Consider the following 22,454-nt stretch of genomic DNA (forward strand, 5'->3'; position numbering starts at 1 on the left):
AATCTAAACGATACGTGAAAACATAGTGTATGAAAATCTCTATCACTCTACCAGTTGGAACCTCGTGGCGTCCATAAATTTGGGCCCTTCATTTATCAATAACAGCTGAGTGGGGTGGCGTAGTGGTTAGCGTTTACGCAGCACCACAATAGGAGCCTCATTCGATTGCACCTTTCGGCACTGGGTGAAAACTCAGAAAAACTCCTTCTGCACGTGGAGTTTCGACGTTTTCTCCCCACTGGCTTACGGGGTTTCCCCTTCCATAAAAACTTAGAGGTTAACGGTAGTAGTTAGTGTAGGGAGCTGTAGGCTCGTGTGGCATGATGGGCTTGCCACCACCCTCCTACGCATTGTAACCCAGCCACCTGATTTAATGGCTTTAAAAGTCGCTTGATGACTTAGGCCTAAGGTGGTGCCTTGGGTATTATTTTATACATCGCGTATGAAAATCTCTCTTTATCTTGAAAATATACGAAAATTAAATTGTATGTGTTACTTATTAATACAAACGGTTAAATTGTTTTCATTTTTTCTCTTTCAATTTGCCTTTTATGTCAAAGCGGTTTTATTCATTTTTGACTTTATGTATAAATATAAAACAAAATTCAATTTATAGTTTTTTACGTCTTTTCATTCGTTGTTGGGAACTCCTGATATAAGTCTCCAAGCGGAAATATCCCAATTGAATTTAAAGCGTTTACATTTCTCTTTTTCTTTTCCTCTTTAATGAGATCCAGCTAATTAGCCGATAATATTCCGGAGAAGTTAAACAGAAATCAAAAGAGGTGGACGACACCGCAATGCAATTGTGGAATAAAAAGAGTTCCAAAAGTTCGGATTAGAAAGCGTTTGCACTTTCCAGCTTGCCATTTCCCATTAAAAGACGAAACGAAGCTAATTGGATATCGGAGAGTTTGTCTTTAGGGGGGGGGGGGGGCGATCTTTCTGTATTATGCCGGCGGGTGGCAGACTCACAAATACGCGGGTCATTAGCGTTTCGAGTACAGTTCTTGGATAATATTTAAATATCCGACAGAAACTGCTTCGATGATATCAAAATTTAGAAATTGTACGATTCGGGTAAAAAACCGTGCAAAAGAACGTTTTTATCTTTTGAGTATGCGTAATTAATTTTGATTTTCTGTACGGAGTAATACAGTGCCTTCCGATTTGAGTAAGGAATTAATACGCTCTACTAGGAATACTGGCTTTCTGAGTGGTATGCTTCCTCCAGTTCTCCTTAACGGAACTGACAGCTTTCGAATGTTTCCCCCCCCCCTTCACTGTTTCTCTCAAAGCCAGCCCGTGAACGGCGAGATAAATACAGGGTATTTCAAAAGGTTATGCAAAAATTTTAAGTAGTTGTAGTGGGTGAGTTGAGAAGTATATGCCTGTTTTCCCCCCATTTTCCTACGATGAGTTAAAAGAGCGCCAGAGAGCTTCAAAGTGTGGCCTACTAGCAACTGGAAGTAGGCTGCAATAAGCGCAAATCCAAGCAGCAGAGAAACGCGAACATTAAGGTTAGGGTTCGTGTCATATATAATATATATTTAAATTTAGTTATAGTGATCGGTAGTGAGGAAGTACTTGGATTAGTTTCACTTTATACAATTAGATTTGCAATTACGTTCATGTATTGAGGAGACTTAAAAAGTCTGTTTATAGCTCGACGAAATTTTTCAAAAGTATCTACAGTTATGAGTTTAAGTTTTTATATAGTGTTGGTTCTTTGGGTTTTTGTTTTTTTTACATAACGGAACTTTTCTTTTTAGATGAGACACTGGCCTGATTGGATTTTGTGTAAGCGAAAGGAGCCACTACAAATCCTCTCTGCAAAGTCATTCTTCCAAAATATAAATAAATACATTAATGCTAGTATGATCCTAGCCTCTCTATCAGTAACTTTCAACAACCTTTCGCGATTTTTAAATGATGCTTCAATAATTCCCTAGAACTGATAAAGTCAATTACTTTAGATACTGAAATCATTGTTAAAATTGGTAAAAAACTACCCTGCCCTGCTAAAAAATTCGGACCAATTCCTAATCCTTCAAATTTAAAAAAAAATCAAAGTTTAAATGTATTGACATTTGTTTAATCATGGACACTGTATCTCTAACCGGACGGGAAAAGCAGCCTAAATGAGGTACCCCCTCACTGTCCGTTTGCGTCCTACCTCGTATTAGCTGAAATAGTCGCAGGGCCGTCAAGGTCATTCGCAGGGCTGTCAAGGTCATTCGCAGGGTCGTCAAGGTCATTCGAAAGAATGTAAACGCCCATTTCAAACATAACGTTTTGTTGACCACGTGACGAATTATATGGCCTTGACAGCCTGAAACTTTCAAAATTCTAGAACCTCCCCCCCTTTACAGAGAGACGGTTTTGTATGGTGGAAGCTACAGCTTTTCCCGTCCGGTTAGAGATACAGTGTCCATGGTTTAAAGCGATTTATTGGGGAATAGTTTTTTACTGAAATGTGGAATTTTTAGGTTGATGGTTCAAGTTAAAAGTGCCTTTTTACGCAAAAACGGAATATAATTTTGAGACGTTTTAAGTCATATTTGAAGTCTGCACGCCAAGAAATAGAAACGTCTGAGGCGGCGATGTATGATAAAAAGAAAACATAAAAGCGCATTTCAGGAAGTGAAAATGGAACTTGAAAACCCTCGATCTCCTTACGAAATGCATCACCGTGATAGTAGCGCTCCACTTTCCACCACGCAGTCTTTACCGCTTTCTTCACTTACCGTAAGCCTCACGGTGGAGATAGAGTTACACTTGAGACGTTTTTAGCGGTCAGTGACGTAAAATTGAAAAGAAAATTGTCGGTATAAAAAATAGCGTCGTCGGCACTCGCCTCAACTAGTCCATAAACATCGCGAAAACTTCCATAGAAATTCGAGAGGTAAACTTTGCGAGAAATATCCAGCTTTTGTAGTTCTTAAGATATCTCGGTGTCTATTACGAGCCGTGCAAAAATGCATTCCCGGGCAATACGCGCGGAAAGTTCCTGACGACTTTATAGAGGACGCTGGGAGCAAACAGCTTCAACAGATATCGATCCCATCACGTCGCGGATAACTCTCTGGCCCATTGTGAAGCATCCACAGTCTTTGCCACCGACTCGCGGCGAACAGACGCGGAGACTCTCTCATCCTGATTGCCAAACGGGTCAAAGTCAGTTCCGAACTTCGTCCCAAACTTCAGATATCTTACTGCCTCAAATTTGTATATTCAATTATTTGGTTCTTTTAATCAATTGAATTTTTTTTGTCTTACTTTTTTAAATATTTGGAAACTTGACCGAAGTTTATATTTTTTGTTTAATGGTGATTAATTGAACTTTATATTAATCTTTTAAAGATAAAAAGTCTATCGGTAATTTTAATATATAGAACTTCAACTTTATTGTCAGAAACATAACATTTTTAGAAGATTGATTTTGAAGTACTTTATAAGAATTACAATTTTATTTTCTACTCATCGAATATAATAATTTAAACATTTAATGCCAGAACGGTTTAAAGTGTAATACTTTATTTTAGTTAAGTAAACAAACCGCATTTTACGTAACTTTTCGTCGAATACCGTATTTATAAACATTCAATGGAAAAACTAACTTAAGAAATGAAGATTTCGCCTAAAATTGAAAACGACCAACTGTTAATAGGCGATGAGCCGTGGAACGATGAATCGTCGGATGACCCGCTGTACAATGTGACGGCAAACGTCACATTTGATAAGAATGGAACGGTGGCTGATAACCTGTCGTTACTTTACGAATCAGACTATCCTGGTTTGGAAGCCTTCAGTCCACCCATTCAAGGACTTCTGATTACCCTGTACACCATCACCGCCGTGTTAGCGTTGTTCGGGAACGCGACTGTCATCATAGTGCTGACCACCGGAAAAAGGTCATCCAGAGAATTGCGGGTCTTTCTGGTCAACTTGGCCGTGTCGGACATCACGATGGCGGTGTTCTCGATCCCCTTCACGTACACTAACTTTATGCTGGGTCGCTGGATCTTCCACCCCGGCTTTTGTCCCTTCGTCCAGTTCATGCAACACTGCTCGGTCATGGTCAGCGTATACACATTGACGGCCATCGGTGTTGACAGGTAAGAATCTACGCTTCAATGTAGTAAATTACCGTCGAGAAATAGCGAATTAAGCATAGGCTTATCTATAGCTTGTATCAATCTCTATTCTAAGCTAGACGTAAATTGAAAGTGTGTTACGTCTCCCTTCCCGCTTTCCACAAGCTTTTCCTTCGTGACACGATCGATGCCTTGTGAAAAGCGGTACGGACAAGTTGAAGAGAGTCAGTAAGCGTCAATTTTCAGTGGAATGCCAATCACGTACGCGTCGAGCCAGAACGTTTTCCCTCAAGACCCTTAGCTTACTAACTACTTACAATTGTTAGACGATAATAAGTTCCGGTTTCTTCGTGTTTGGAATTTCGGAAGCTCAAATGCCTAAGATAAATTGCCGGTTCAAACGATAGCCTACCACAAATGTTATCAAGTAGTAATTTCTTGGATATAAGACTGAAAATGTTTAACGGGTAGTTTAAAAGTTGTACATTATGGCGGTGAAATTCCACAATGAAACTGTGATTTCCAATTACAAGTATTTAAAGATAATTTAAATTCAGTGAGAGACAACTGCTAATGTAGACTCGAAATGTGATGATTTACCTAATGCTGCATAATCTAGCATATATTTCTCCAAAGATATTGCAATTTTAGCACTACTTCAAATCATATAAGTTTCGCTTACTGTATATTTCGGGGATAAATGAAACACTCTTTTAGAAATATTTGAATTGACAACTTTAGAATATTTTTGTTTTGTACGAAGTATAGGAGTTTAATAATAACTTTCTTCGTTATTTGGCTAAGATCCGCATCAGCGAGGTTCACCATATAGAGTTTATCGATCAAATTAATTAATTTACAAATGGAAAAATAAATATTAAAAATTCAACTTTTACTCGTTTAAATATTCCATTTCTTAACTTCAATTTTAATGGTCGTAAGTGAATAGCTAATATTTTTTGGGGAAAGTGAAATAATTGTAAACCGATATTTATAGTACGCTTTTAAACCGACCTCCAACCCATACAGCATATATTGACATTTATTAGCTATTCGCGACAACATTAATCTAAAATTATTTGATGAATAAAGCTTGTTTTCCACTAGCGCGCGTCATAATGTTATTTTCTTTACGCGCGTAAAAACGTTTGAACGTTTCAAAGCTGAGAAACGCGTCGTTGCGCGCGCCAGTGGAAAACAAGCTTTACTCGTATTGTCATAAAACTTGTTACTTATCCGACTTCTCGCTCTCGGCCAAAAGGAAAACATTCGCGGCAGCTTACAAGCTTACGTCCAAACCATAGGTAGACCTTTTGAAGATTTTAAGTAGCCGACGCTATGAATGGAATCGTCTATGCTTTCACGACGTCTTAGCGGAAGTTTCAAAGCTGGTAGCGCCTTCCAAGCATTGCCAAACTCCCTTTAAAACGTTGCTCTGGGCTCAGTTTATATGATCTACTGATTTTCATTTTGCTTCTAGAATAATATTAGTTCTATCTAAGGAAAGGTCGCGACCTCACCGGAGAAAAAACTGGAATGCGTTAACTTAAAAAGAAAATGGCTTTATATCAAAAAAGCAAGCGACTTGTAAGATGAAATCATCCAAACTAAAAATAATTTGAAACATACATACTATTTAAATAAATTTATAAGGCGTCGGTTTCTTATTCCTTAAAAGAAATATTTCTTAGACGGATAATACGGGACTGATTAAAATTAATATTTTTAAATTTTTGGGAAAAATTAACAATTTTGATTTATTAGTTAACATCAAGAAAACTAATCATAATATTATAAATAAGAGAAAGTATTACTAAATTGCTACTGTAAGTTAAAATTATTAATAATTTAGCTTCCTCTATAAACCCTTTTTTATATGTTACGTAACATTTGAATTCCACTCCCCCTCCCCTCTTTCACACTAGTAACGGCGCCTAAACACATGCAATGAAAATAAATTGACAATTGACGGGCAAAAAGTACATTATTTAACCGCTAGATGGAATAGGTTTTGTTCTAACAGTACATCTATATAAACGCCCCCTGTATATATGAAATAAACTTCATGCTCAAACTGGGGGGATTGGTAGACCTGCATGTAACTTGAAAAATCCTAAAGGGAATTTATTCAATGGGCAACTGTTTTGCCATGGCAACGGAAAATGTTTTTGACAACAAAAAATTTAAATATTCCCTTTTAAAAAATAACATGGGATTCTGACCGATTCCTATGTGAAAAACTTTATCAAATTTAAAAAAAATTATAATGCCAAAAATAGAAAAAATAGATAAAAATTTGCGAAAAAAATCAAAATTGATCAATTTTTGGTCAATTTGAGCAAAATGGGTTAAAATGAAACAAATTGGTTAAAATCGGAAAAATGGGATAGAAAATTCAAAAAAGTACAAACATTTTTTTCAAAATTGATAGGAATTGATTGAAATAGATTACTTGTGAAAAATCGTAATAATATATAGCTAAATTGGTTTATTTAAAAAAAAATATATATTGGTCAATTTGGTCAACAATGATCAAAATTCGAATTAATAAATCAAAATGCGCAAAATTTTTAATGTTATTTTCAATGGGAAAATGTCAATTTTTGGTTGTCAAAACATTTTTCTTTGCCATAGCAAAACGGTTGCCTATTGAATAAATTCGCTTTAATATTTTTCATGTTACATGAAGGTGTTTGAACAAAATCGGTGGGTTACTCTTCGGGATGTCTCCTTGTCAGTTTAAGTAGAAAACTGTTGTCTTAGGTGATTCTTGGGTAAGATTTTAGATTTCTTTGTATAGGAACTCTATTAAATTTTGTGTAGAAACTTTATGATTTGTAGGAAAACTATTGGAGTTTGGGGTCTCCCTTTTGGGGCTTGTGTAGAAACGATATTGGGTATTACGAGCCGTGTTCACACTTGACACTTTGGAACCGTTTTTAAATGGTTTCGAAAGCTAAGATTTAATATTTTCGGTGTCAACTGTATTAATAGCCATACGATAAATACATTCGACAGTAAAATTTTACAATTTGTACTTTAGAAACCGTTTTAAAACGGTTCCAAAGTGTCTAGTGTGAACGCGGCTTAGTAATTCTTCAGTGGCTTGTGTCGATATTATACTGCAGTTTGTATAGAGACTACAAAGTCTGGGGGATATATCTATCATGATGTACTCGTCTAAGAAATGTTCAGAAGTTAAACAAAACCAAATTCAAAGATATGAACCCCAAATTAGTTGCTTAACTAATAATACAAGTTTCATTGCCTTTTAGCTATTTCGTTTATTTTATTGGCCAGAGATTCTGTCATTATTCGATTCGGGTTTCTTACTAAATTCGATTTGATATTCGATTTGGTATAAGAAGATTCGCGGATGGAAATTAGAATTTTCTATAGTAGACTCTAAATGGAATAGAACCCCACTGCGAACCCATTACTTTTCGATTAAGTATAGTTTATCTAGAACATTTTTGTACGGTTATCAAAAACAACCTTGATTGCAGTGTAGCCGGACACGGTTTGTGCAACATGGCGGTGCCTAAAAAGTCTATAGTAGTTGCTTTTTATCATTAGTATATTTTCTCAATTCGCATTTGGAAAACAAACTAAATAAAAGCAAACTTTTAGGAGGTTCTTGTTAAAATTATTTTTGTTAGGGAGAGGCCATCTTTATTAAGCAAAAATCGTGAAGCCACTTGTTGGAAATATATTTTCTGTTGCCAATAATTTATGGTTTTATACGCTTAATTATAACTATTGAATCGTATTTTTAAGACGGTGTTTTAAAGGGAATATAACCTCAGGTATTTGGTGTGGAACACCAACGCTTGCAGCTCTGACCGCTCTTGCCTTTCGCTTTAAAAATGTTTGGCGCCACTGTACAGCGAAATTTGAAAAATTGAAGGGGTCTTCCATAAAGATTGCTTTGCAGGTTATATTCCCTTTAAGGGAGAGCGCACCTGTATTTCTGTTCGCAAATTACCTCGAAAGCATTCTTCCAAATCTAAAAAAAAAAACAATTAAACAATTTGTGGAAACGTTCTTTTTGAACTTAATGGGAGTTAGGCTAATGATATCCGATAAGCAGCTTTGGTTGCCAGTTGCAAAATCGTTTATTGTAATGTGTTTTCCTCAGGTGCGCCGAAGTCGTTTCGGGCAGAGAACATGCCTTGTGGGAAACGTCTGTTTTAAGATATTTTATTTAATGACTAGTGTATTATTACCGGGGTTTCAGAGGCTTAAATGCAAATTCTAGTAAGCTATTAACCATATGGAAAACAGATTAGTTAGTGTGATACTGATTTATTTCTAAATATTAAGTAATGTTATAAGAAGAATGTATTTTTAGGGATAATTACAATTTTTGGGCGATTTCAGCGTTGCTCCGAATCTCCCTCACGCGTCAAGAGTTAACTCCTTCAACCCGAAAAAATAAATAAATAAATGGGTACCAAAAATTGACGCCTTCCAACGCGATTGAAGTATCCTCTGGGGACGTTTTTCCTTTCCCTCTCATGCCGGCAGTAAATTCGGTCCGTGGATCTTCATAAATAAATACATTCTTGGCAATATTATATAGTGATGCAAAATTCTAATAAGGGTTCGGATTTAGATTTAAGGAACGTCTAGTTATAGTAAGTATTTTTATACACTCTAAACTAGTAAACCGTTAGCCTTCAAATCAGCTGGAGTGTACTTTGTCTACTATTCAGCGGCCATTAGAAAAAACTCGGGGGTGATGACCTGTAGCTTCCGGCAGATAGCGAAACAATGAGAATTGAGAAAGAATTCAGAGAGATTCGAAATTTCCTCCCTCGTTGGCGCAGATATCTCGTTTATGGAACGGATGTGACGACATCTCCCTTGGTAACGGGGAAAAATTTTAAAATCAATTAGATGGGAGCCTTTTAAACCTAAAAGTCTAAAACGATTCCGAAATTCAGTTCGGAATTGAGGCCACCCACATACTACAGACAAAGGAATGATTTTATTTATATAGATTTTAATTTCGAGATATTTTGTCATTTTTCGTTCTACAAGTTTTGGGATTACGAAATTCCCTGAAGGATTCAGATACGTTGCCTTTTTTTTAAATCAGTTTTTTTCAAAATCTCAATTTTTTTAAATATATTGTGTTTTTTAAAATCTCAATTTTTTAAATAAATTGTGTTTTTTAAAATCTCAATTTTTTAAATATATTGTGTTTTTTTTAATCTCATTTTTTAAAATATATTGTGTTTTTCAAAATCTCATTTTTTTTAAATATATTGTGTTTTTCAAAATCTCAATTTTTTTAAATATCTATTGTTTTTCAAAACCTCTAAATTTCAAGTATTTTAAATAGCGTTTTTTCCCAAAACTTAATTTCTTTCCAGGTGTGACAATAATTATGTTGTAGTTGATATCTAGCATATGGCTCTCAACGAAGTATTTAATTCAAATAGAAACAAGTATGGTTTCTTAATTTAATTAAAACTACCAACTATTTGATATTTTCAATTAATAGTATTAAGTAAATCGTTATATTCAGCTTTAGTTTAAGTTGTGCGAGCTATATAAATATTTAAATTTACGCTTTTTGAGAATAAAAGAAATCGAATTTACAACCGATACTAGGTGGCTATGTATATTTAGGAATAATAAGGGTTTTGTTGAAGATAAAAAGCGTTATCGGCTTTTCTCGTTTAGTTTTTTTAATAGGTTAAAAAATGTTTATTGTAAATAAGATATATTTTTAATCACTAATCTTATCTTACTATTTTTTAACCTTAAGTGTATATATATTCGCTTACAGCGTTTATTATTGCCGTCACTCCTAATATGTCGTTCATCTTGTAAAGTACTCATTCTTAATAAACGTTTGTTTTTTTAAATCACTACGTTATGATTTCTTACTAGTTTCATTAGTTAGTTAGTGTAGGGTAGCTCTGCTAATTAACATTGGATTTAAAACTCCAATAGGTTATGGGCCCAGCACGCTCCCACTGCGCCACTACTATGCTGATGATCTAGTCTGCTGTATCCCGGTTTCAGTTACCATCACCGTAATCCGTATCCTGTCAACAGTTCCCGTGAGTAACCATGGATAGTCTTTTTCGTCAAGACGTCGAGAAGCTATCAGGTCCGGAGAATTGGAGGAGTTGGAAAAGACAAATAGTCGACATCCTAACCGTTCGAGACGTATACGAGATTCTTACTGGCGAATGGATTGAACCTACGGAACCGGTGCCTGGAGCAACAGCAGCAGAGAAGTCTGAATACACTTCAAACAAGAAGTACCGAGTGGCGTTCAGCACGGTCCGTGGTATCCTCTGGTCAACCTTATCCAAGAAGGTCCAAAACATGATTACCAATTGCGAGACACCAAAGGAGATGTGGGACAAACTACTTGATATTTTCGAGCAGAAGTCTTCAAATCGTCTCCGAAAGCTTCTGGCGCAGCTCATGCGAACTACGAAGTCACCGGACGTCGATATGGCCACCCACATTGCCCAGATGTGTTCTCTCTGGACAGATATCTTGTCAACGGCAAAGACAGAAAAGGACGTAACGTTCGACGATTGCATCCTTATTGCATGTATTTTCGAGTCCCTACCGCAGGACGAATACCGAGAATTTGGTATGCTTTGGGATACGATGCCTACAGAGAAACAGACTGTCGCAGAATTAGAACGTTTGTTAATCGACCGTGCAACTCGAGAGGGCGACGCGTTTGGAGATTCCTCTGGTCTTATGGTAAAACGCAGTAACGGAAGTTACTCTGGCACCTCAAATGAGAAGAAAACCGTAAGACGTAAGCCAAAATGTACCAATTGCCAAAGGTTTGGTCACATAGCAGAAGACTGTCGAGGACAAAGGAAAACTCCTAGAAGGACGAGCGTTGACGAAAGTAATCGCACCAGCATCGGGGGTCTGATCGCAGCAAATGGTCTCGTTGCTTGCTCATCGTCTGAAGCAGCATGGTACTTTGACTCGGGTGCTACACAGCATATCACGAACGACGCCACAAAGTTCCTAAACTTCCGCCAGTTCGCTACTCCAGCAACTCTTCAGATTGGAAACAAGACGCAGATGACAGCGGATGGTGAAGGAGACATAAGGATTCAGTTCCGGATCGGAAAGAAACTCTATCAAGAGGTAGTCCACAATGTCTGGCACATCCATGACTTTGCCTGCAATGTTTCCTCGCTAAAAAGCGCAATGAAGAGAAACAAGAATCTAGAGTTCAAGGTCACAGCAAATTCTTGCGGTCTCTATGAAGTTGTCGGAGGCAAAAGGAACCTTTGTGTACCTGGCAAGGGCGAGAGTCTGTATCGTCTGGATATCAAAGTCATGCAGCCATCATGCTCCGCTCACATCGCAGCAGATCCGAGAAATGACCTGAAAGCAGATCTCCAAGTCTGGCATGAACGCATGGGTCATCAGGATAAACGGCATGTAGCAGCGACGTTACGGAGACTCGGATACAAAGTTCTAAACCAGACGTCTGACAAGCTCTGTGAAGGGTGCATCTACGGCAAGATGACTAGGCACAGTTTCGGCACTCGTTTGGAGAAGGCTACGAAACCAGGTGAAAGGATCCATTCAGATCTCTGGGAACCATCACCAACACCGTCCATGAAAGGGAAGAAATACTACCTCCTATTCAAAGACGAGTATTCCAGTGTTCGAGCCGTATATTTCCTAACGAAGAAATCCGAAGTAGTCAATTGTTTCAAAGATTTCCTTGCCTTTTGCCGAACCCGCAATCACAAAGTACAAGAGCTGGTCACGGATAATGGAACTGAATATGTCAACGAAGAGATCCGTCAATGGACGTCTCAAGAAGGGTTACATCACCGCAAGTCCATGCCATACACGCCTGAACAGAACGGGGTCGCTGAACGAGAAAATCGTACGATTATGGAGTCTGTAAGGGCCATGTTGCATTCCAGATCGGACTTATCACCGAAACTCTGGGCTGAAGCGGTGAACACGGCCGTCTATATCCTGAACCGAACAGCACCTACATGCATTGCTGGGAAGACGCCGTTTGAGTTATGGACGGGGAAGACAAACCCATCGATCCAGCATCTGCGTGTCTTTGGCACTGAGTGCTTTGTCCACATACCCAAAGAGAAGCGAAGGAAGCTGTCTCGGAAGGCGTATAAAGGTTTCCTGGTTGGCTATGAAGACAATGCAGACGGTTATCGAGTTTATGTTCCAGAGCTGGACGACGTACTAAGATCTCGAGATGTCAAATTCAATCCCGAGACGTGCGTTCCTGATTCCTGGATTCCTGTCTCTGGGGAGTCCTCCAGCCAGGGCGAGCAATTGACCGACGATTTCGTTTGTGAAAACTGGCCTACCAGAGCCACCAACTCATCAAAAGACGGACCAGCCAGAGCCACTAATGCACCATCGGGCATGCCAACCAGAGCTGCCGACTACTCAAACGACGAGACAACCAAATCCGTCGAAGCGTCGGAAGACGTGGCTACCGGACATAATGAGGCAACAGTGTCTTTTTCTGACAATGTCCGGGACAATCAACCTGAGAAGAGCGGTCCAGTCCTTAGAGATCGTTCAACACTAAGGGAAGTCCAACCATGTCAGAGCTGCCAGCTAGCAAATAAAGCATTCCTCATCTGCGACATGTTACCACAAACGGCACGAGAAGCACGTTCAAGCAACGAATCCGCCGAGTGGGAGAAAGCGATGGTAGATGAACTTTCGGCAATGAAAAGACACGACGTCTACGAAATGGTTGATCCTCCACCTGGTTGCAAGATAATCGGAAATCGTTGGGTCTTTCGTACAAAGAATGATGAAGATGGGACGATCGTCAAGCACAAAGCCCGGCTTGTCGCAAAAGGTTTTACGCAACGAGAGGGTATCGACTTCAATGAGACTTTCGCTCCAGTTGCCCGATTCGAGACACTACGAATCTTTCTCAACCAAGTTGCCCAGAAAAATCTCAACCTCAGGCAATTGACGTAAAGACCGCATTCCTTCATGGGAAGCTATCCGAAGAAATTTATCTGCGTCAACCTGAAGGTTTCGACAATAGTAGTGGACAAGTCTGGAAGTTAAAGAAAAGTCTCTACGGTCTTAAACAGTCTCCACGATGTTGGAATGAACGAATTGACAAATCGCTTCAGAACCATCGCTTCAAGAGTGCTGATGGAGATCACTGTCTATATATTTACTCAACCAATGACGTTTTCTTGGTCTTGATCCTCTACGTCGATGATGGATTGGTTGCCGGCAGTACCACCAAAGCAGTTGATGACTTTCTTCACGACTTCAGCGATGAATTCGAAATCATAACCGGAAAAGCGTCAACGTATCTTGGACTTAAAATCGATCAGTTAAGCGACGGCTCCATATTCTTACACCAAAGCGCCTACATCGAGAAGGTTCTTGAAAGGTTCAACATGCAACACTGTAAACCAGTGAGCACTCCTATCGGCAGTCCAGACACGACCAACCAAAGTCAGGAGAGTTTCCGAGTCAACGACCATATATGCCTCGGCCATTGGAAGTCTCAGATACGCAGCGACAGGAACACGACCTGACATCGAATACGCAGTCAATCGAGCGTCCCAAGCAATGGCGAATCCAAAGGTCGCTGACTGGAATGGAGTTAAACGAATTTTTCGTTATCTCAGAGGGACCAAGTCACTGGGTCTCTTATTCAAGTCCGAGAATTCCATGACAACCATCCCCTACAGCGACGCTGATTACGGTGGTTGTGATAAAACAAGACGTTCAACGTCTGGGATCGTATGCCTAATTGGCTCAACTCCAGTTACTTGGGCGAGCAGAAAGCAACAATCTGTTGCTTTGTCAACCACGGAGGCTGAACTGGTAGCTGCCACTGAAGCGGCGAAAGATGTCGTCTGGATTGAACGAATCAAGTCTTTCCTGGGTCTCAACGTAGACGATGATGTACCCGTACTCCGAGTCGACAATGCAGGGGCCATTAAACTCATCAGAAATCCTGAGTTTCATCGCCGAACGAAACATATAAGTATTCGTCAGTACTACATTCGTGAACTGGTCGAAGAGGGCGTCATCGACGTTATGTATGTCCCGAGTGAAGAACAGCTGGCCGACATTTTCACTTAGCCACTACCTAAAGAAGTCTTCACCCGCCACCGTCAGAATCTCAGTTTACGACAGTACGAGAAAGTCGTCAACGAGGGCGAGTGTTGAAGATAAAAAGCGTTATCGGCTTTTCTCGTTTAGTTTTTTTAATAGGTTAAAAAATGTTTATTGTAAATAAGATATATTTTTAATCACTAATCTTATCTTACTATTTTTTAACCTTAAGTGTATATATATTCGCTTACAGCGTTTATTATTGCCGTCACTCCTAATATGTCGTTCATCTTGTAAAGTACTCATTCTTAATAAACGTTTGTTTTTTTAAATCACTACGTTATGATTTCTTACTAGTTTCATTAGTTAGTGTAGGGTAGCTCTGCTAATTAACATTGGATTTAAAACTCCAATAGGTTTCCGTTTGGATTAGGTTGTAGGACATGCTAGCGTGTAAACTCTCACGTTCTCAGTAACTTTAGAAACTTCTCGAGACTACCTATAGCCTTCTATGTATTTTGCAAACGAATTTATTTCGTTGATGTTTCGTTTATATTTTGCAAACAACCAAACGAAATATCTAAAAAGTGGTGCTTTACAAACAAGCCTAGAAGATGCGAACTTTTCGATTTACGGAGGTTAATGCGAGGTGCACTACCACTTCCTCGGGAAAAGCATGTAATGGGAAAGACTCGCTATTTCTGTACTAACAAGTAGGCTCAAGCAAAAGAGAATAAGGTATTGGGATCCAATTTTAAGTTGGACGTCGTGAGATATGTTTCCCAAATTATTCAAAAAGATATTACACTTAGATCTAAGTCAAACGATGAAAAAAGTTATTATTAAATTTAAAAAAAACCTAATAAATTGGACTGAAAAAACCGCGACGAACGTTTTGGTTGTTTTTTTTTGTTTATTGGAGAAACAAACGCAGTATCTAGGCTGTTTGGCATTCAAGTGTTTATATTTTACACAAGTCGTCTATTTTGCATAAAGCCAAATAATTTAGAGGTGGCTATCTGTATATAATAGTTTACTTCTGGTAGAGTTATGCCAATTTTCTTTAGGCCTATCGATTAAGTAATGATACAAAAACTGGTAAATAAGTTCAAATAGTAGCACTTTCTTCACCATGAAAATAAAACTGGTAATATAGTTTAAATAGTAGAACTTTCATCACCATGAAAATAAATTTAGTAAATAAGTCCAAATAGTAACACTTTCCTCACCAGGAAAATAAAACTGGTAATATAGTTTAAATAGTAGAACTTTCATCACCGTGAAAATAAATTTAGTGAATAAGTCCAAATAGTACCACTTTCCTCACCAGGAAAATAAAACTGGTAATATAGTTTAAATAGTAGAACTTTCATCACCGTGAAAATAAATTTAGTAAATAAGTCCAAATAGTACCACTTTCCTCACCAGGAAAATAAAACTGGTAATATAGTTTAAATAGTAGAACTTTCATCACCGTGAAAATAAATTTAGTAAATAAGTTCAAATAGTAACACTTTCCTCACCAGGAAAATAAAACTGGTAATATAGTTTAAATAGTAGAACTTTCATCACCGTGAAAATAAATTTAGTGAATAAGTCCAAATAGTACCACTTTCCTCACCAGGAAAATAAAACTGGTAATATAGTTTAAATAGTAGAACTTTCATCACCGTGAAAATAAATTTAGTAAATAAGTTCAAATAGTAACACTTTCCTCACCAGGAAAATAAAACTGGTAATATAGTTTAAATAGTAGAACTTTCATCACCGTGAAAATAAATTTAGTAAATAAGTCCAAATAGTAACACTTTCCTCACCAGGAAAATAGAACTGGTAATATAGTTTAAATAGTAGAACTTTCATCACCGTGAAAATAAATTTAGTGAATAAGTCCAAATAGTACCACTTTCCTCACCAGGAAAATAAAACTGGTAATATAGTTTAAATAGTAGAACTTTCATCACCGTGAAAATAAATTTAGTAAATAAGTTCAAATAGTAACACTTTCCTCACCAGGAAAATAAAACTGGTAATATAGTTTAAATAGTAGAACTTTCATCACCGTGAAAATAAATTTAGTGAATAAGTCCAAATAGTACCACTTTCCTCACCAGGAAAATAAAACTGGTAATATAGTTTAAATAGTAGATATTTCATCACCGTGAAAATAAATTTAGTAAATAAGTTCAAATAGTAACACTTTCCTCACCAGGAAAATAAAACTGGTAATATAGTTTAAATAGTAGAACTTTCACCACCGTGAAAATAAATTTAGTAAATAAGTCCAAATAGTAACACTTTCCTCACCAGGAAAATAAAACTGGTAATATAGTTTAAATAGTAGAACTTTCATCACCGTGAAAATAAATTTTGTAAATAAGTCCAAATAGTAACACTTTCCTCACCAGGAAAATAAAACTGGTAATATAGTTTAAATAGTAGAACTTTCATCACCGTGAAAATAAATTTAGTAAATAAGTCTATATAGTAACACTTTCCTCACCAGGAAAATAAAACTGGTAATATAGTTTAAATAGTAGAACTTTCATCACCGTGAAAATAAATTTAGTAAATAAGTCCAAATAGTAACACTTTCCTCACCAGGAAAATAAAACTGGTAATATAGTTTAAATAGTAGAACTTTCACCACCGTGAAAATAAATTTAGTAAATAAGTCCAAATAGTAACACTTTCCTCACCAGGAAAATAAAACTGGTAATATAGTTTAAATAGTAGAACTTTCATCACCGTGAAAATAAATTTAGTAAATAAGTCCAAATAGTAACACTTTCCTCACCAGGAAAATAAAACTGGTAATATAGTTTAAATAGTAGAACTTTCATCACCGTGAAAATAAATTTAGTAAATAAGTCCAAATAGTACCACTTTCCTCACCAGGAAAATAAAACTGGTAATATAGTTTAAATAGTAGAACTTTCATCACCGTGAAAATAAATTTAGTAAATAAGTCCAAATAGTAACACTTTCCTCACCAGGAAAATAAAACTGGTAATATAGTTTAAATAGTAGAACTTTCATCACCGTGAAAATAAATTTAGTAAATAAGTCCAAATAGTACCACTTTCCTCACCAGGAAAATAAAACTGGTAATATAGTTTAAATAGTAGAACTTTCATCACCGTGAAAATAAATTTAGTAAATAAGTCCAAATAGTAACACTTTCCTCACCAGGAAAATAAAACTGGTAATATAGTTTAAATAGTAGAACTTTCATCACCGTGAAAATAAATTTAGTAAATAAGTCCAAATAGTAACACTTTCCTCACCAGGAAAATAAAACTGGTAATATAGTTTAAATAGTAGAACTTTCATCACCGTGAAAATAAATTTAGTAAATAAGTCCAAATTGTAACACTTTCCTCATCAGGAAAATAAAACCGGTAATATAGTTTAAATAGTAGAACTTTCATCACCGTGAAAATAAATTTAGTAAATAAGTCCAAATAGTAACACTTTCCTCACCAGGAAAATAAAACTGGTAATATAGTTTAAATAGTAGAACTTTCATCACCTTGAAAATAAATTTAGTAAATAAGTCCAAATAGTAACACTTTCCTCATCAGGAAAATAAAACCGGTAATAACTGATTACCAGATTTATTGGAGGAGAGAAATAAGTGAGTGAATCTTACGAAACGAAAAAAGGGGGAAAACCACTCGTGAGTGGAAAACCGCTTCAGGAGATTGGTGAGCGAATTTAGTGAAAAACAAGACGTACGACGGTCAATATACACACATTTCTTCTAATGTGTTAAGTTTGTTTGAGCTATTCTCAGCAACCTGCAACGCCGGTATCACAATTCACAACCAATATATATCCATGGTCACACATAATTGTATTTACACTTATTTGTTATTTTAGTCATACTTTGAAAGCATCGAAGATTCCTTCGATCAGTGTCACTCCTATTTTTTACTTCTGATCACACTTATTTTTTACTTTGGGTCATTTTAGAACGGCCTTGAAAAATGACAGAGATAAATTCGCGTATAGTCTCTATAACCACGCGTATTTCCAATGTTGGAAGTTGAGGGGGGTACGTATACGCTGTCCAAAAAACCTTATTTAGAATTAAAATTAAGCACGTAATTGCAATTCTAGGTTATATGGAAACCACAGCTATTCAAAAATATAACTTTCATGAAAATCGGACTTAAATTAAGTAACTTATTTGCACTTATACTTATTTGTCACTTCTGTGGTCACACTTATTTGTTAATTCTAGTCAGAAGTTGAGTATCACAATTATTAGTTAATTATAGTCACACGTTGAGTGTCCCTCTTATCGGTTACTTCTGGTCACACGTTGCAAGCATCGCGTACTGCTCCGATAAGTGTCACACTTATTTGTTACTTTTGGTCATATTAGAACGGCCTCCAATAAGTGTCACACTTATTTGTTACTTCAGGTCATACGTTGTAAGCATCGCGTATTACTCCGATAAGTGTCACACATATTTGTTACTTTGGGTCATATTAGAATGGCCTTGGAAAATACCAGAGAGAAATTAGCGTATAGTCTCTATAACCACGCGTATTTCCAATGTTGGGGGTTGAGGGGGGTACGTATACGCTGTCCAAAAAACCTTATTTAGAATTAAAATTAAGCAACGTAATTGCAATTCTAGGTTATATGGAAATAACAGCTATTCAAAAATATAACTTTCATGAAAATCGGACTTAAATTAAAGAACGTTATGTCGATTTTCAGGCGGAAATATAAAACCACGAACATTGGGGTCCCTTAAATTACCCCGAAAACCATACTTAACATTAATATTTACTGATATAACCGAAGGGATAGTTCCGCTGAATCCTAACCTATCCAATAAATTTTTTTAACGTTATCGGACTTAATTTTAATGAAAATATCTAACACATAAAGCAAAATCACAGAAAATAGTAAATTGGGCAAATGCCCAACTTTTTGGGCTCCGATTTGAAAACTTTATCAAAGGCTATCAATGGCAATGTATGTACATTCGAACGAGATATCACTGACTCTTCTAGTTATAACCGTTAAAGAGGTATGCGCGACCCGGCGGCATCGGTATCGGCATCGGCTACACTGTATGTGAGACTAATACACACAAATCCATAGGATTGTGTGTAAAAACGGTCGTCTATTTTCGCTCGCCGGGGGGAATCTATATTATAAGGAGCGCTTGGTAAGTTGGTCGTACGTCCCAGCTTTCAGGAATGTGTGCTTAGTCTGTCATGAAGCCAAAGGCGGGGCGGCGAGGAAAAAGCGACCCGCGGAACAGAGGGAAACCGAGATTGCCTTTGGCTTCGTTACTGAGGTGGTTCGCCTATCTATTTTCTCAAAATCTGTCGCCCCTGAGAGTTGGGCCGTGTTTGTCCCAACACGCAATACACCCGAAATTTTATCTCTGTTTCCGCCGCGAATTTTGGAGGGGGGGAATCGTATGGGGTAGTTTCAGAAGGCCTGTGACTTTCGGAAACGGGGAGGGCGAAGTTGAGGTTGTTCCGATTTGGAAGTCCCGTGGCCCTCTCGGCGTACGTTAGTTCCGTGGCCTTTATGCATCAGCCATTGGATACAGGGGGGTTTGGTACGACTGCGAGTTTGAGTTATTTTTGCGGGGAAAAGGGTACCACGGTAATTCTCGCATTGGAAAGGGGGAGGTGGGTACCACGGTAATTATCACATGGGAAAAGCGGAGAGGGGCTACCACGGTAATAACCTTCAGGAGAATCGTGTTCGTGTACAAACTAAGTGAGAGTCTTAAAGGCAGACTACATTGTTGATCGGTTTAATCTGTCATTTCACTGAAATTTGGTTTCTTGCACGGCACATGTGCCGGGCAGTCAGCCGACTTCCAACGATTTAGTTGTCCTTTAAGATAACATGTTCCTTTAAACTTGGGAAAATATTAAAAAGTTCCTATAAGGATTGGAAAATAGTAAAAAGTTCTTAAAAGTTCCTATAAGGTTTTGAAAATAGTAAAAAGTTCCTAAACGTTCCTATAAGGTTTTGAAAATATTAAAAAATTCCTAAAAGTTCCAATTAAGTTTTGGGTAAAGTTCCTTATCAATGGTGAATTTGTTTATTTTAGTTTTTAAGTCAGAACTGTGATTAAAAATATTGATTTGATATTTGTTATTTTTCTTCAAATTTTAATTAGTATATGTTAATTTCAAGTGAGCTGAGTGAATGTATTATAAAATGAGATGAGCTAAATGTAAATGCAATGAGAATAATGAGCAATTAGTGTTTTTAAAATTTTAATGAGTGGGAGATGAGGTAAATGTAATGATAATAATGAGCAAACAGTGTTTTTAAAATTTTAATGAGTGGGGAGAGTGGGAGATGAGCTATACATATACCTTAAAATAAAAGTGATTGAAGCTAGGCTAGGCTAATACCCAAGGCAACACCTTAGGCCCAAGTCTTCGAGCGACTTATAATGCCATTAATTCAGGTGGCCGGTTTACAATGCGTAGGAGGGTGGTGGCAAGCCCTTCATGCCACGCGAGCCAACAGCTCCCTACACTAACTATTACCGTTAACCTCTACAAGTTTTTATGGAAAGAGGAAACCAAAGATCTCGGGGGAAAACCCCTTTAACCAGTGGGGAGAGAACTTGCAAACTCAACGCAGAAGGAAAAGTTCCGAGTCTTCACCCAACTGGTGCCACAAGTTGGCATCGAACCCGGCTCCTCTTGCTGCGAGGTGAAAGCGCTAACCACTCCGCCACCCCAAGGAGTGAGCTTAATTATTATATTTTGAAAGTGAATGAGCAACTTTTATTTATTACTTACAAAGTGAGCTGATTGAGTGTGAGATAAAATTTAAAGAGGTGTGCCCATCTCTGGTAATAAGTCGAAATAGTAGCACATATACAAAAATGTTCAACAGAAACTATATCAAATCTTATAGTGTTTAATGGGTTCTCAGTGGGGTTCTTTAGATTGTTCTTTAGAAAATTCTTCAGAGATCGCTCCGGGTTTATTAAGTGGGTTTTTGGCGTTGTCTGCTCTAAAGACGTTTCTATAGATGATCCATGATTCTTTAAATTCTCTTTGCGAAATTTCCGTTAATTTTCATGTGTAGTAAAATTCAACAAATATACAGAGCATCCACAAAACAATTTATTTTTATCGGCGAATCGCCCCTATTCGGTAAATTTGAATATCGAATAATGACCAATAAAATAAAGGAAATGTATATATTAGTTGAGTTACTAATTTTGGGTTTATTTCTTTGAATATGAAATTGTTTAACTTCTGAACATTTCTTAGACGCGTACGCCACGATAGATAAAGGTACCCCCCCCCCCCCACCCATGTAGTCTCTAAACAAACTGCAGTATAATATCGACACAAACCGTAAGATAATATTTCTGCAAAAGCCAAGTGCTGAAAATTACAACATAACCTCCAATATCGTTTCTACACAAGCAACAAAAGGGAGACCCCAAACTCCAATAGTGTTCCTACAGACAGACCATAATGAAAGAGATTTCACATAAATTTTTCAGGGTCACCACACAAACATTAATAGAGCTTAATCATTTAGCTAAATGAAAGCAAAATATAGGTAACCTAATGATTTATTTAATTAAAAACTAGATTTTAAAACACCCTAAGCAAAAGAGATTTCCACACAAACTTTAATATAGTTTCCACACAAAATTTAATAGAGTTTCTACACAAATTAATCTAAAAAATGACCAAAGAAACTCCTAAGACAACCACAACTTTCTACTACAACTGAGTGGTGCAATATAGTTTAATTTATGTTGAACATTTTTGTACGGGTGTGCACTTTCGTCATCATGAAAATAAATCTGGTAAATAGAAGTATTTTTGTCTTTATAACATATTAGCAGCCGGGTAAGTGCTAAATAATCCATTTTTGCTTGTTAAATCGTTGGAATTTCACATCTGGTCGTTTCCAAGGGTGCTACTGGGCTCGTCTTGCACATAAACCGCTAATCTCGCTTAGAAATAAGTTTTATCTCTCGGCGCGGGACAGCTTTGTCCTGAGTATTGAGTCTCGAAGACTCTCGATATAACCGGCATCCAATTTCCTTTGACCAAAGTTTTTGTAGGGGATTAAGTTACTTAGGAGGCTCTTATGTGGCGTTAACTGAGATGTTTTATAGATTTAGCCATTTCTCCTGGGATATTTTTCTTGGCCGGAAGATATTTGTTTGTTCCCGGAACTGCGCGTTCGTCTTTCTTGAAAATGTCCTTCTAGTCATGATGACGGAACACGCAATTTTTTTC

At 37.2% G+C, this 22,454-nt stretch overlaps 1 protein-coding gene across 1 annotated transcript in view; it reads left to right on the top strand.

The window, feature by feature from the left end:
• The first annotated feature begins 3,627 nt into the window (after nt 1-3,627).
• Nucleotides 3,628-22,454, top strand: part of LOC149927843 (substance-K receptor-like) — a 147,398-nt gene continuing 128,571 nt past the window's right edge. Inside the window, exon 1 of the mRNA XM_090157877.1 lies at nt 3,628-4,118. Within this exon, the coding sequence (XP_090014003.1) occupies nt 3,628-4,118 (491 nt within the window). The remainder of the gene's footprint in view (nt 4,119-22,454) is intronic.

This window comes from Leiobunum rupestre, chromosome 9 (genome assembly GCF_980474605.1).
Source record: "Leiobunum rupestre chromosome 9, qqLeiRupe1.1.hap1, whole genome shotgun sequence".
Taxonomy (NCBI): Eukaryota; Metazoa; Arthropoda; class Arachnida; order Opiliones; family Sclerosomatidae; genus Leiobunum; species Leiobunum rupestre.